At 52.7% G+C, this 12,001-nt stretch overlaps 5 protein-coding genes across 5 annotated transcripts in view; 2 read left to right on the top strand and 3 right to left on the bottom strand.

The window, feature by feature from the left end:
- Positions 1 to 727, bottom strand: part of SODALDRAFT_336008 (hypothetical protein) — a gene marked incomplete at both ends in the record, with an annotated part of 3,936 nt that extends 3,209 nt beyond the window's left edge. Inside the window, one exon of the mRNA XM_028612560.1 lies at positions 83 to 727. Within this exon, the coding sequence (XP_028470006.1) occupies positions 83 to 727 (645 nt within the window). The remainder of the gene's footprint in view (positions 1 to 82) is intronic.
- A 449-nt stretch (positions 728 to 1,176) lies between these two features.
- On the bottom strand, positions 1,177 to 1,696 carry SODALDRAFT_326378 (hypothetical protein). The gene has a single exon (XM_028610150.1). The coding sequence runs from the start codon at positions 1,593 to 1,595 to the stop codon at positions 1,317 to 1,319; it is 279 nt and encodes a 92-aa protein (XP_028470005.1). The 5' UTR covers positions 1,596 to 1,696; the 3' UTR covers positions 1,177 to 1,316.
- Positions 1,697 to 3,360: 1,664 nt separating this feature from the next.
- Positions 3,361 to 6,852, top strand: SODALDRAFT_287269 (proline-specific permease). The gene is made up of 13 exons (XM_028608565.1): positions 3,361 to 3,760; positions 3,896 to 3,923; positions 4,013 to 4,029; positions 4,114 to 4,127; positions 4,227 to 4,434; positions 4,536 to 4,713; positions 4,826 to 4,919; positions 4,985 to 5,026; positions 5,086 to 5,194; positions 5,318 to 5,819; positions 5,929 to 6,017; positions 6,104 to 6,317; positions 6,393 to 6,852. The coding sequence occupies exons 1-13, from the start codon at positions 3,600 to 3,602 to the stop codon at positions 6,603 to 6,605; spliced, it is 1,869 nt and encodes a 622-aa protein (XP_028470004.1). The 5' UTR covers positions 3,361 to 3,599; the 3' UTR covers positions 6,606 to 6,852.
- Positions 6,853 to 8,455: 1,603 nt separating this feature from the next.
- Positions 8,456 to 10,309, top strand: SODALDRAFT_336006 (MFS general substrate transporter; the record flags this gene model as incomplete). Its single annotated transcript, XM_028612559.1, has 5 exons — positions 8,456 to 8,671; positions 8,735 to 8,871; positions 8,979 to 9,150; positions 9,218 to 9,390; positions 9,511 to 10,309. 5 exons carry the CDS (start codon positions 8,456 to 8,458, stop codon positions 10,307 to 10,309), a joined length of 1,497 nt encoding a protein of 498 aa, XP_028470003.1.
- A 212-nt stretch (positions 10,310 to 10,521) lies between these two features.
- Positions 10,522 to 11,677, bottom strand: SODALDRAFT_336005 (putative sulfonate biosynthesis enzyme; the record flags this gene model as incomplete). The annotated part of the gene is made up of 4 exons (XM_028612558.1): positions 10,522 to 11,097; positions 11,200 to 11,317; positions 11,396 to 11,591; positions 11,626 to 11,677. 4 exons carry the CDS (start codon positions 11,675 to 11,677, stop codon positions 10,522 to 10,524), a joined length of 942 nt encoding a protein of 313 aa, XP_028470002.1.
- Between the last annotated feature and the right edge of the window lie 324 nt (positions 11,678 to 12,001).

The following is a 12,001-nucleotide window of genomic DNA, read 5'->3' as shown; positions in this document are numbered from 1 at the left end:
TGTCTTGTCGTTCAAAACCTGACGATAATCATATGAAGCCTGAAGGGTCTAGCCAGAACGAGAAAGACAGGGACAGACATACCAATTCCGAAGCCAAATTGGGCAATTCGTGGCGCATTCGATGGGGCAGCGCAAAAGCATTGGAATCTTCCTGAAGATGGCCGGTAACCTCCTGACATACGGCCAGCAGGAAAGATTTGGGGCCTGGGTAGGCGTCGGCGACGAGTTCGAGCGACTTGTGAATGCGGGCAAAGCGGTCGCGGCGGTCTCTCACTCGTTGGTTCGCGGGAGGGCGAGGGTGGAGGGAGAGGAAACGGAGGACAGAGAGTAGAAACTCGGGTAGGCATTTGTCCCTGATAGATCGGGCGTCCCAGAGGCTATCGCGTCCCTCGGTGACAACCTGGAGAACGAACTCGGCAGAACGAAGAGCCACCTCCCAGCTGACGAGGAAGCCCAGGAAGCGGCTGACCTGGCGGGATTCCGAGGGCAGGGTGAGACGTTGGAGGTAAAAAATGACGTTGAGCTGGGAGAGAAGCGCCGTCACGAGACGCTGGTAAGCCTGCTTGTTGTTCTCGGAGGGAGAGGTGACGCAGGCGTGGATCCGTTCCAGGGAGAAACGGCCGAGTAATTCGAGTATGATATCGTCGACGTCGCTGCGAAGGGATAGGTGCCTCCAGATGTCAACCAAAAGGGCGAACATGGAAGACGATGGACCTGACGAGGCCATCACGATGTGGACGACCTGGGAAGGAGGGGAGCGGGGCTCAAGGTCCACGACTGACAAGAGTGTGCGTCTTGATATGCGTCAACGAGCACATCTCGAGGTGGGCGGGGCATTCGATTCGGCTGGAGGGACGCGGGCAGTGGAGCGTCGTCCCGGGGAGCAGGAGCCCGGGAGGAGCCTTGGGAGAGAGGCCCGATGCTGTGGATCGGTAGGTTATCCGATCTGCTGTGGGAGCCTACCTATGGGAGTCGGTAAGAGAAGTAGACGTCTAGGGCATATTTAGGGCATGCTTTGAGAGACACGGACCACCTGACCCCGTACTGTTTTAGCGCTGTAGACAGTGGGGTTGTAGGGACCGGTACTCTCCGTACAAGAGCGTACCGGATAGGTCACGTACCTTAGTTTTGGTCAGTACCTTCGGTAGCTGTGTCAACCGCGGGGCTGGGGTTCTAATCTCGGTTTTTATTTTATTTTTGTTCCCTTCGTTTTGACTTTCTTTCCCAGTTGGATTGTTTGGGCCTTGATTCGTCTGTGATAATCAATTGGACCAGACTCGATCTCGTGACTATACGATACAAGGTAGACAGGACGATTAGTTCTCAGACTGACATATTAAGTACCAGGGCAAAGGACAAGGAGCAACGAGCTTACGATGATCGGCAGGTCTTTGGGCCGAGTCTGAAGCTATGACTTGTTGGTGATGTGGGAGAAATAAAAGGGGGCAAAAGATGATCAAGGTCAGGCGGAGAGGGAAAGAGGGTAAGGGGAGAAAAGGAGGTGGAAGGGAGAGAAAAGGATAACTAAGAGACGAAGAGCCGATAGGGCCAGGGGAGGGGTCGAGGATCTCGGGCGTCAGTTCCGGACAGATCATCTATGGATATAGGTAAATCGTCACCAAGAGTTCAAGGAGGGGCTGAAAAACCATGACATGGAGGTATGTATTTTATGGTGATAGACCCCGCATTGGAGATGGTAGGGGAGGACTTGTAGGAGAACTCAAACTTCATACCTACAGCTCGCCCCAGCGCTGCCTTCGAGCCAAGCCAAAGAGTGTCAACACGCCGAGTGTACTAGAGGTACGGAGTAGTAGAGGAGGAATGAGGGGCACTTGGGTAGTGGACCGCGGGAACATTGGGAAGAGATGTGGGCATGCAATAAACTCATATGTGTACAGAATACATGTACGAACTAAAGGTTCAGAATCCAAGCTTAACTAGTGCATCCAACGAGGGTTGACACCCATCTGTAACTTGTAAGTTAATATTAAAGTACCTAGCTTGCATGTGTTGGTGTTTTGGTTTGTTCAAGCAAGGTGCCTTGTAATTAGCTTGAAGTTATATAACTTATAAGAACTGTACTCCGTACTTCGCTCTTCGCTACTTACTTGGCGGTAGGTACGATTCGAACGAAGCCGGTGGATGAGTAGGGTTACACCGCAGCTACGCCATCCACCACGTGTGTATAAAGCCCAGTCATTGGCGGACTGTCCTTCTAGGCGTCTCAGATACGCTCGATATTTTGGCCGAGTTGAGTAGGTAGTTAAGTATGTTTCTTATCTTGTGTAGATGTGGTCTTGAAGTGGTATGCGATAGGTAGGCATGTCCGATGTCGATATAATGTGCGTCTGTACTCGAGTACCGGGTACGAGGTTAGAAAGAAAGCACAGGCAGGTAAAGAACATAGTTGACGATGACACGAACAAAGGCCTTCACGTAAGAAAAAAAGAAAAAAAAGAAGAAGGGGGTGTGTGAAACAATGAACTATGCCCGAAAAGAAGGGGCATGGTTATTTTTCTATTTTTTCACTCGTACATCCCGGCATGTTGGGCTGATGTATTCAGGGATGCTTTACCGTTATCAGCCTAGTTTAGCCACAACCATGAATGTGATTGATTTCCTCCGGTTCACCACGGCGGATCATGTGTAAATGGGACCATAAAAACCACTGACATGTCGCACTAATTACCTACTTCCTACTTCCTACTTCCTACTTCGTAAATTCGAATGGATGGACGGGTACGGAGTATGTATGGACCTTTACCGATCCCTGTGCCGAGGACGCCGCCGCAAGCATCCAGGAAGAAGGGGGGGCCCGTAGGCTACATGCGTCTTTGCGCGTCGACAGGAACAAGGCTAGCTGGTACAGTACGGACATCAGGAGGAATAACGCCTCGATTTCACCTCGAATACGGAATACCATATAAGATACAAGAAAGACATCGGCAGACATGTGAAACAGCTCAAGGGAAGCTAAGAATTGAATGGGAAGAGAAAGTACAACATCGGCCAGGGCCTCCGCACTTCTGGAAAGGGATATATATTATTGCTGATTATTTCTTGGGACTTTGCGAAGTGATTATCCATGTCGGTACATATAGGTATCCGCGCTTGGTGGGTCTTCACTCCTCAGTGGGCCCCCAGTCCTGTCTGGGCCAAGTCTACGTTACAACGTCGCACACGAGATAATTTCCACCAACGTACAGACTACAACGTAATTATAGTAATTGCTGCATATACCCATGCAAGCTCGCGTGCCCTCACCGGCAACATATTGGTCCGAATCAGGGAGGTTGGGGTGGGTGGAGGTGGCGGCTGCGGGTAATGGAGATGAAAACAGATGCACTGCAAAATAAGACACGACAAAAGGGGACGATGGGGAGAACATCTCTGACGCGAGTGGTCCAAGTCTCGAGAGTCAAGACTGCTAGGCTCGCAGCTGACATCTGTCAAAGCCGGAGTATAAGGCTCAAGAAGAGACCCTGGCCAGTCCTCCGGACTGATTCTTGCGGTCTGCCGTTGCTCTTATTCACCCGTCCCCGCCGAATTGGGACTCGGAGAGGTCCTCGACTCCTCGTACAACAACGACGAAGCTCCCCATGATCCATCTCATCTTCGTCTTGACCATGGAGCACAAAACGGCCGTCACCTCGCATATCCTGCACCATGCGACGCACAACGGTCATTCCCCACATCCGGACGAGGTGGACGAGGCCGTTACCAACGACGAGCGGAGGGAACGTCGAGGTGAGAGTCTATGGTACGGAGCAGCTCAATAGCACATCAACAACCCGCCCTTCATTCGTCGGATTTCACACCGAGAATCGAGTGTATCGAGCAAACCGTTCGCAACATGAATGCTTTATACTCACGCGTGCTTGTCCTGGTGTTTTAGGCGCGTCTTGAATGAGAGGCAGATCAATGTGAGTCCCATCGCGGCTTTCATTCCCTACACACTCTTACTCACTTCCCACCGGAGTAATAAAACTGACTGGTGTTTTTGCAAAACCAGATGATAGCGTTTTCTGGGTGCGTACACCGTATAGGCAGTTGAATATCCTTTTCGTCGTGGCCCTCGACTTACCATTGCCGTCATCTCAACTCTCTTGACAGAACAATCGGAAATGGTACCGACCCTCCCCTTTCGTCGCCGCGAAGTCCCTAAAAAAAGAAGAAGACGAAAGGGAAAACCCAACTTACACAACAATTGCATTCTTAACATCTAGGTCTATTTCTCGGAAGTGGCAGGTCAATTGCGAGCGCAGGGCCCGGCGGCGCCGTCCTGTGCTACCTGCTAATGGGCACCGTCATCTCGTCCGTCATCTCCAGCTTGGGCGAGATGACAGCCCTGATGCCCGTCAACGCCCCGATGATGGAGTTTCCCCGACGATTCCTCGATCGTGGTGTCGGCTTGGCCGTTGGCTGGATGTACTGGTAAGACAGTCACTAGGAACGGTGAAGTCGATGGAAGTGTGTTTGGGCGATTCTGGGCCAGTCTTTGCTGACGACTGCACATCATGCATGTGACGATTCAGGTTTGCCTATACTGTCCTCGCCGCTGCTCAGCTCGTCGCCGTTTCGAATCTTATCGGGTTCTCTTACAATGACGGAAAGACCTTTCTCAGCTGGGAGACCGGCCAGAACGTTGACAATGCTGTCTGGATCACCGTGTTCCTCGTCATTGTAATAATTGTCAACTTGTTTCCCGCCAAAGTGAGCCTCCTTAGTCTTTCGCCTTTTCACCCTCTTGATGGGGTGCTTCTCTTAACTCTACTATCATACTCTCCTCGGAACCGGAACTCTCTCAACTCACAACATCCCTCAGTACTTCGGAGAACTGGAGTACGCATTCGGAAGCATCAAACTAGCCTTTATCGTCGTGCTCATTATAATGATGCTCGTCCTTGGTGTCATTACGCGTGAGTTACCTAACTCTTCCGAATTTTCATCTTTCAGTGGTCCAGGGTCCTAACTTGGTTTATAGCGAGACCAGAGGCGTACTATGACACCCCCTTAGGGACGAAGTGTATGTTATCACGCCTCCCCTGACGCTGACCGGGAAAGCTGATCTGTGCTGTTTCAAAGTCTGGAACGCACCCTACTGGTTCTTTAATCTGGGTTATCCAGTACGCGACGAGAATAACGAAGTTCAACGAGTCATTACTGGCTCCCTCGGTACCCTCCTGGGAGTTTGGTAAGACGTCAAGTGTCACCCATCTCCCCGAATCAGCCTCTTTGCAAAGCTTGGCTATTTCATTTAGCCTTCAGAAGCCCAGATTGTGCTTTACGCTGACTGGCCGTCGCCTCATGCACCCAGGACAACATTCATCAACGTCCTCTTCTCCTTTGTAGGAATGGACATCGTCGCTGCCACCGCCGCCGAGAGCCGCGCCCTCTCCGACTCGGAGAGCATGAAGATGGCCGCCCGCAAGATCAACATCCGCATCATTACCCTGTACACACTCTGCGTCCTGACCGCCTCCTTCCTCGTGCCGACCGACCACCCTTTCCTCAACGGCGGCGGCCAGTCCGTCGGCTCGCGCTCCGTCTTCATCATCGCCGTCGTCGAGGCCGGCATGCCCGCCGCTGCTCACGCCTTCAACGCCATCTTCGTCTTCTCGTCCTTCACATGTGCCATTAATTCCCTCTACATCGCCTCGCGGGTGCTGCACACCTTGGCGCTGCGCGGCCAGACGGGTCCCGAGTTCATCACGAGACGGCTGCGGCAGTGCCGGTCTGGCGTTCCCATGCGCGCTGTCATGGTGACTTCTGGAGTGATGTTTATCGGGTACATGGGCCGCTCAGGCTCGCCAGGCGCCGTACGTATATCCCCCGCCCCCCTTCTTGAGTTACCTTTACCATGACCATACGCTGTGGTAATGCAAGAAAGCAAGGATTGAACCGAACAGAGGTTAACCCCTATTTCAGAGGTTGGACGAACTTGCCAACAACTGCACCGTCTCGTGCCTGATTGTGTACGGCACCATCTGCGCCACGTATCTGTGCTTCTATAAGACGTCAGTCCTCCCCTACTCCGTCAAATCGCTGGCAATTGAGGCCAGGCTTTTGATCTGTGAGTCAACTGACTCTTGTGCTCACATAGTCTCGAGGATGCCAAACTGTACGAGACCACATCCGAGGTCCAAGCTGCCAGCTACGACCGGAACAACCCACTGTATCCGTACAAGTCGCACGGCCAATGGCTCAAAGCATGTTACGGAATGGTATCCTGCGGCATCTTGATGTTGCTCAACGGCGTGGGGGCGTTCTTGGAAAAGCCCTTCAACATCAGGAAATTTATCTCTGCCTACATCAGTGTACGTGGCCACAGAGAATATTGGACACGACGTCGTGTCGTAGAACGCAAGAAACTGATTTCTGAGACCACCTAGCTTCCCGTATTTATTCTTCTCATTATGGGTTACAAATTGCGAAAACACGGGCTTCGCTTTTCTGACTGGGGCCCAGAAAGGTCCCAAGACTTGGGCGGTGCCGTGCAGGCCGCTAGTGAGAAGCGGAAGGGAAGGCTGGAGCTCCCTGACGAGGGCTTCACAAAAGAGAACTGGAGGACATTGTTCCACTGGGCTTGGGTATGGTTGCAATAGGTATCCTCAACTATCTTCGGATGTCAGGTCAGGTTGTATATGTATATTGAGTGCTATGCTGGATGATGTTTAATATTACCTATGTGGGCTCGTGTCACGGTATGCTCCGATCGGGGGAGTTGACCACGTGTATCTGCTGGAATACCCCTTTATTACATGTAGAGAGTCAAGGGCGGAGACTGGATACCATCTCTAAGGTTGTCTTGCGCTACTCACGCATTTTGTAACAATTGACACTATTCTGGAGTCGGTCGAGGAACGACATCCGACTGTGTTCCCAACGGCGCGTGGCACGGGTAGGCTGTAGCTCATCCGGGCTGCCAGTAAGGCGACACGGCCCGAGGCCCTGAGTACGCTTTACACATGTCTGGCAAAAGGGGGATGAGTTCCGTACATGTACCCAATAGCTCTTTGCCTCTCGACGAAGAGTCGAGGAGGCAGTGACAGAAATGGGACCCTACTTTGGTCGCGCAACGGTCTGTACCAAGGGGGCACGTGGTTGTGGGAACCTGAATCCAAGCGGCTGGCATTGACAGACTGCCTAGCCTGTTTTGGCAATTTTCTCGTCAATGCCTACCACTTACGACAGTGGCGCCTCAAATAAGCTACTACACGTGTGCAAATTCTTGTTGAACTGGCAACAGGGGTAGTTACATGTATATTCCAAGAATACCAAGAGCCCAGGGCTTTGTGCTAGAGGTGGCGTTTTCAAAGTGCCGGACATTGCCATATTGGTGTGACCGGTGTCGGCGCCGTTTCCGAGATTTGGGTCGGCGAGTTGACCGAATACTATTCGCCCCCCACATTGTGAGGGGTAAATGTGGAGCTGTCTCCGCACCACGGCTCAGTAGCGTTCTTTATTCCCCTTGATATTGTGAGCAGCACTGCCGAGAGCAAGGAATATATGTCGGGCATGGAGAAATTGTTTGCACTCTTCTCAGCAGCATAATTGCCAGGTCGCCTGTCCCGGTGGTGCTTGGTGTTGCTGATAAATCCGACATGAGAGGTCACGACGTGTACCAGACTCGTTGGTTGGGCCGGGTATAACAGTATAAGACGAAGTCCACAATTGGAGAACACTGCTGCAAAGGCGGTTGGTTCGTTTTTAAGCTTAATTTTATCCCGTGTGGGTTTCTGTTGATTTCGAAAATTCCTGGGTTTATTCCTTGACCCAGTGAGCTACCGAGACTAGCCCCTGGCAAAACAAAAGGGTGATACTGTAATCCGTGACCCACTCAGCCGAGTCCTTGGACCATTGGTCTACACGTGTACTTCTTTCGATTCTTTTGCGGCGTTATCCCACTTTGCCCGTCGATGTATTCCTTATTTACAAGTTCGAGGCGGGCTATTGTCAGCCTTTATTTCCCATCAACCTCCCTCGAATATATAGGCGCTACGCCGAAAAAGTACAGGAAACCGACTGTAGTGCAGCATGCCTTCCAGGCTAGTTGGTGCGATGTACGGACGCCGGCACCTAACCCGGCGCCAAGCTTGAGCGAACACGGAAGAGATTCCACGAGACCCCCACCACTTCCCCGCATTCTATCCCGCATATCAACCTGGATGCGAATTTTGGGTGGGGATTCCCCGCAATTCTCCGCGTCGGCTCCATCTCCGTGATCCCAGCGTTACCTATCTCCCCTAGTTTGACTGGGAGATATAAAAGAAGGAAGCAAGTATAAAAAGTCGAAGTCGATCACCACCCAACGGGTCTCAATTGCTCTTCTTCTTTTGTTCTTTCTGGGTCTCTTTCGATTTGCCGTCTTCTGTTCTATACGACGCTGTCTTGTTAAACTTCTTTCCCTGTGCTCTTCCTTGGGTCCCGGCTCAAATCCTCATAAGACTCAACCATGGCTTCGGAAAAGCCAACTGCCGGTATTAACCATTCGGACGTCATCTCCACAGCCAAGCTGAACGAGAACCAACTCGAGCGCCAGACCACAACAGGAGATGACAGCACTTACCAGAAGGTCCCTATCAGGGAGAAGATCGACGAGTTTGGTGCCCACGACAAGACTGATCCCAGGGAGATTGCCCTGGTGAAGAGACTAGACCTCTTCATCTTGGTGAGCAGGAACTCCCACCCGCCGCCACGGGTTCCGACTTCTTTTTGCTGACACGTGGTATAGCCCATCCTTTGGCTCATGTATCTCTTCAACTATCTCGACAGGACCGCCTTGGTAAACGCCAGACTGAACGGTTTGGAGGACGACCTTGACTTGGAGGGCACGCAGTACAACACATGCGTGTCCATTCTATTTGTCGGGTACTGTGCCAACCCCGGTCTTCCCCTCCGTTGGCTATTTGATCATTGGTCTTTACGAATGAATTATGAGACCGGGTTTGTTAACATATCAAACACCCCATACACAGGTACATTTGCGGTCAAGTACCCTCGAACATGCTCCTGAACCGTATCAGACCATCGTGGTACATGGCTGGTTTCTGCTTTGCATGGTCCATCGTCAGCTTGCTCACTTACCTTGCTGAGGACTACGGCGGCATGGTTGCCTGTCGGTTCCTGCTGGGAATTACCGAAGCTCCGGTGCGTTCAATCACCAACCTTTTGAAGCAACAGGGCAGCAACGGTTTTAACTAACACATCTCCCTAGTTCTACCCCGGTGCCCTCTACATCATTAGCTTGTTCTACACCCGGAAAGAGATGGCCACCCGGATGTCTCTCTTTTACACTGCCAACATGCTGGCGAGTGCTTTTTCGGGATTGATCGCTGCCGGTGTCTTTGCCGGTCTTGACGGTGTCAGAGGACTGTCAGGATGGAGGTGGTAAGAGTTAAAGACCCGGCCACCACTCGCTGCCCTCTCAGCATCCATGGGGGGGGGGGGGTTCTTTTTTGCCCCCGCGTATTACATTCCATTCTTCTAACCTTCTTTTCACTACTCTAGGCTCTTCATCATTCAAGGCGCCGTCTCCGCCATTGTCGCAGTTTTCGCCTTCTACCTACTCCCAGACCACCCCCTCCAAACTCGCTGGCTTACCCCCGAGCAGCGTCAACTTGCCCACAACCGTATTGCCCTTGACACCACCGACCACCGCGAGGGCACCAGCGTCTGGGTGGGACTCCGCGAGGCCCTTTCAGACTGGCGCACCTGGGTCTTCTGCCTCATGTACAACTTCCACCTCTCGTCGATCAGCTTCCAAAACTTCCTCCCCACCGTGATGGAGACCCTGGGCTACGAGAGGACCATCACCCTCGTGCTGTGTTTCCCGCCCTACTTCTTCGCCGCCGTCATGGCCGTTGCCATCGCCTACAGCTCGGGCCGCTTCAACGAGCGTACTTGGCACACCACCGTATGCAAGACCATCGTCGTGGCGGGGTTCATCATCCCCGCCGTCTCGTACAATATCGCGGCGCGCATGGTCGGCATCTTCCTCTTCGTCGGCTTCTCGTTCGGCATCAATAACGTCATTCTGGGCTGGACGGCCGCTTCCCTGGGTCAGACCAACGAGAAGAAGGCCGTGGCGATCGCGGTTTGCAATACCTTGGGCAACCTCTCGTCCGTGTACATGCCGTACCTGTGGCCGCAATCGCATCACCCTCACTACCTGCCGGCTTGGATGGCGAGCATTGCCTTTTCTGCCGGTGTTGTTGTCTTGGCTTGGTTCATGCGCATTATGCTGCGGAGACAGAATAAGAAGATGAGGGAGATGAACCCCGAGATGGCCAACTTTTATGTATACTGACCTAGTAGCGTTCATAGCTGTGGCATGCCACGTCTCAACAATTTCCGGGAAGCGCTCGTTCTTCGATGACAGAGATTCGGGGGTTCGATATCATCATATTACCGTTAATTGTACCATTACCGTCATTACGCCCTTGCACCGTGTTTCTACAAGCAAACCCCTGTGCTTGTTTTGCCTTCATTTTCAGCATCCCGCCCCCCCCAAACCCCCTTCTAGCGAAAGCTAGTCACCTTCCCAAACGTGTCCGACATGCCCCAGATACCGGCCCGAAGCGCGCTCAACTGAACAATCTGCGAATGATCGACGAACAAGTTCACATCGATCCCAAACTCCCGCACGTACCAGTTGAACACAGCCGGGTCGGCCGCCTCAAACATGACCTTCTCCATGGGCAAGTCGCGCAAGATGGTCTGAATGACATCGGTGTGCCACGTCTCCACGTTCTCCGTGATGCCCTCGCTCTCGATCATGAGGCGCTCGACCCCGGCGTCGAGGAAGCGTTTCCCCAGGTTGACGACCTTGGACGGGTCGGACTGGCCCATGCTCTTGAGTTCCGACGCCGCCGTGTCGCCGCCGGCGCCGAACTGGATCCCGATTTCCGGTTTCGGGGTCAGCCCGGCGTCGCGGACCCGGTCGACGAGGCGCAGCCAGTCGTCGGGCGGGAGGGACAGGAAGCCGGTGGATAGCTCGATGACGTCGAAGCCCATTCGCTTGCAGGTCTCGAGGTAGCGGTCGACTGCGTTTTGTGGGTTGGCTGAGTGGGTTAGGATATGCTCGATCCAGCCGCCCTTTGGGGTTCATTAGTCGCACGACTTTTGTCAAACGCCAACGAGAGTTGAGGTTAAGTAAAAGTTCCTGTGTTCGGGGAAGATCTTGAAAGGAGTGCGTACAGTTGAGACGTAAACGTCGTGATGGTGAGCCAGAGCGATTAGTTCATGGAGTTTCTCTTCGGGGAAGAGAGAAAAGGAACCCCCTGCAAACTTTAGGCCGTCGACGTAGTAGCCCATACTGCACAAGGCCGCAGTTAGCTTGATAAAGGAAACTGTGAGTCTGTGAGGTGGAAGAGCATGAACATCTCTCACTCACGTCTCGAGCACATCCTGGAGGTAGTTCTTGCCCATGACGGAATAGTAGGGCCCTCGAATTTCAGTGACTGAAGTCTTCCTTGGTTTGGGGTCTCGAGGATTATGGCGAATGAATCCAAAACCGTTCTTCTCGTCCTCTAACATAACATTGGGTCGGTGCAAGGCAGACCCGGCACGGAATGGGGTGAGCGGCCGCCCTTGCGTGATGGTAGAAGAGAAGGTAGAAGAGACACCCGGAACACGGGAAACGGGCCCGGCGGATGGGAAGGCCGGTCGGGGCCATCGGGCTGCTCGGGCGACTAGACCGGAGCTTTGGACGGCGAGCCGCGGTAACATGTTAGTCGAGATTATTCTGCTCTTTGGCTCGCTTGATAAAATTCTTCTTGCCAGGAGAGCTGGAATCGGTTTGGGAGAAGATGGTCTCGAGTAGTTGAGTTGATTACAGTATCGCACGTGGAATGTCACCCAATGGCATGTATTATTATGTATACCGTACCGATGAGTGGTGTGACATCGTCATTAGCTCAACTTCAGTTATGATGACAGCATTATCAACTCATCACCCGAAACTCCTTCCTCTTATACTAAGTACCTACTCGGGGGGGGG

The sequence above is a fragment of the Sodiomyces alkalinus genome (assembly GCF_003711515.1).
Source record: "Sodiomyces alkalinus F11 unplaced genomic scaffold SODALscaffold_1, whole genome shotgun sequence".
NCBI classification, from domain to species: Eukaryota; Fungi; Ascomycota; class Sordariomycetes; order Glomerellales; family Plectosphaerellaceae; genus Sodiomyces; species Sodiomyces alkalinus.
Note: the sequence above shows the minus strand (reverse complement) of the source record. Positions and strands in the feature narration are given on the sequence as shown.

Bases quoted from the DNA above. Each gene is read 5' to 3' on its own strand.
- SODALDRAFT_287269 (XM_028608565.1), top strand. From the start codon at position 3,600: ATGATCCATCTCATCTTCGTCTTGACCATGGAGCACAAAACGGCCGTC. The intron at 4,920-4,984 runs GTGAGTTACCTA...CTTGGTTTATAG, and splicing joins CGTCCTTGGTGTCATTACGC to CGAGACCAGAGGCGTACTAT. The intron at 6,018-6,103 runs GTCAGTCCTCCC...GTGCTCACATAG, and splicing joins TATCTGTGCTTCTATAAGAC to TCTCGAGGATGCCAAACTGT.
- SODALDRAFT_326378 (XM_028610150.1), bottom strand. From the start codon at position 1,595: ATGATCTGTCCGGAACTGACGCCCGAGATCCTCGACCCCTCCCCTGGC.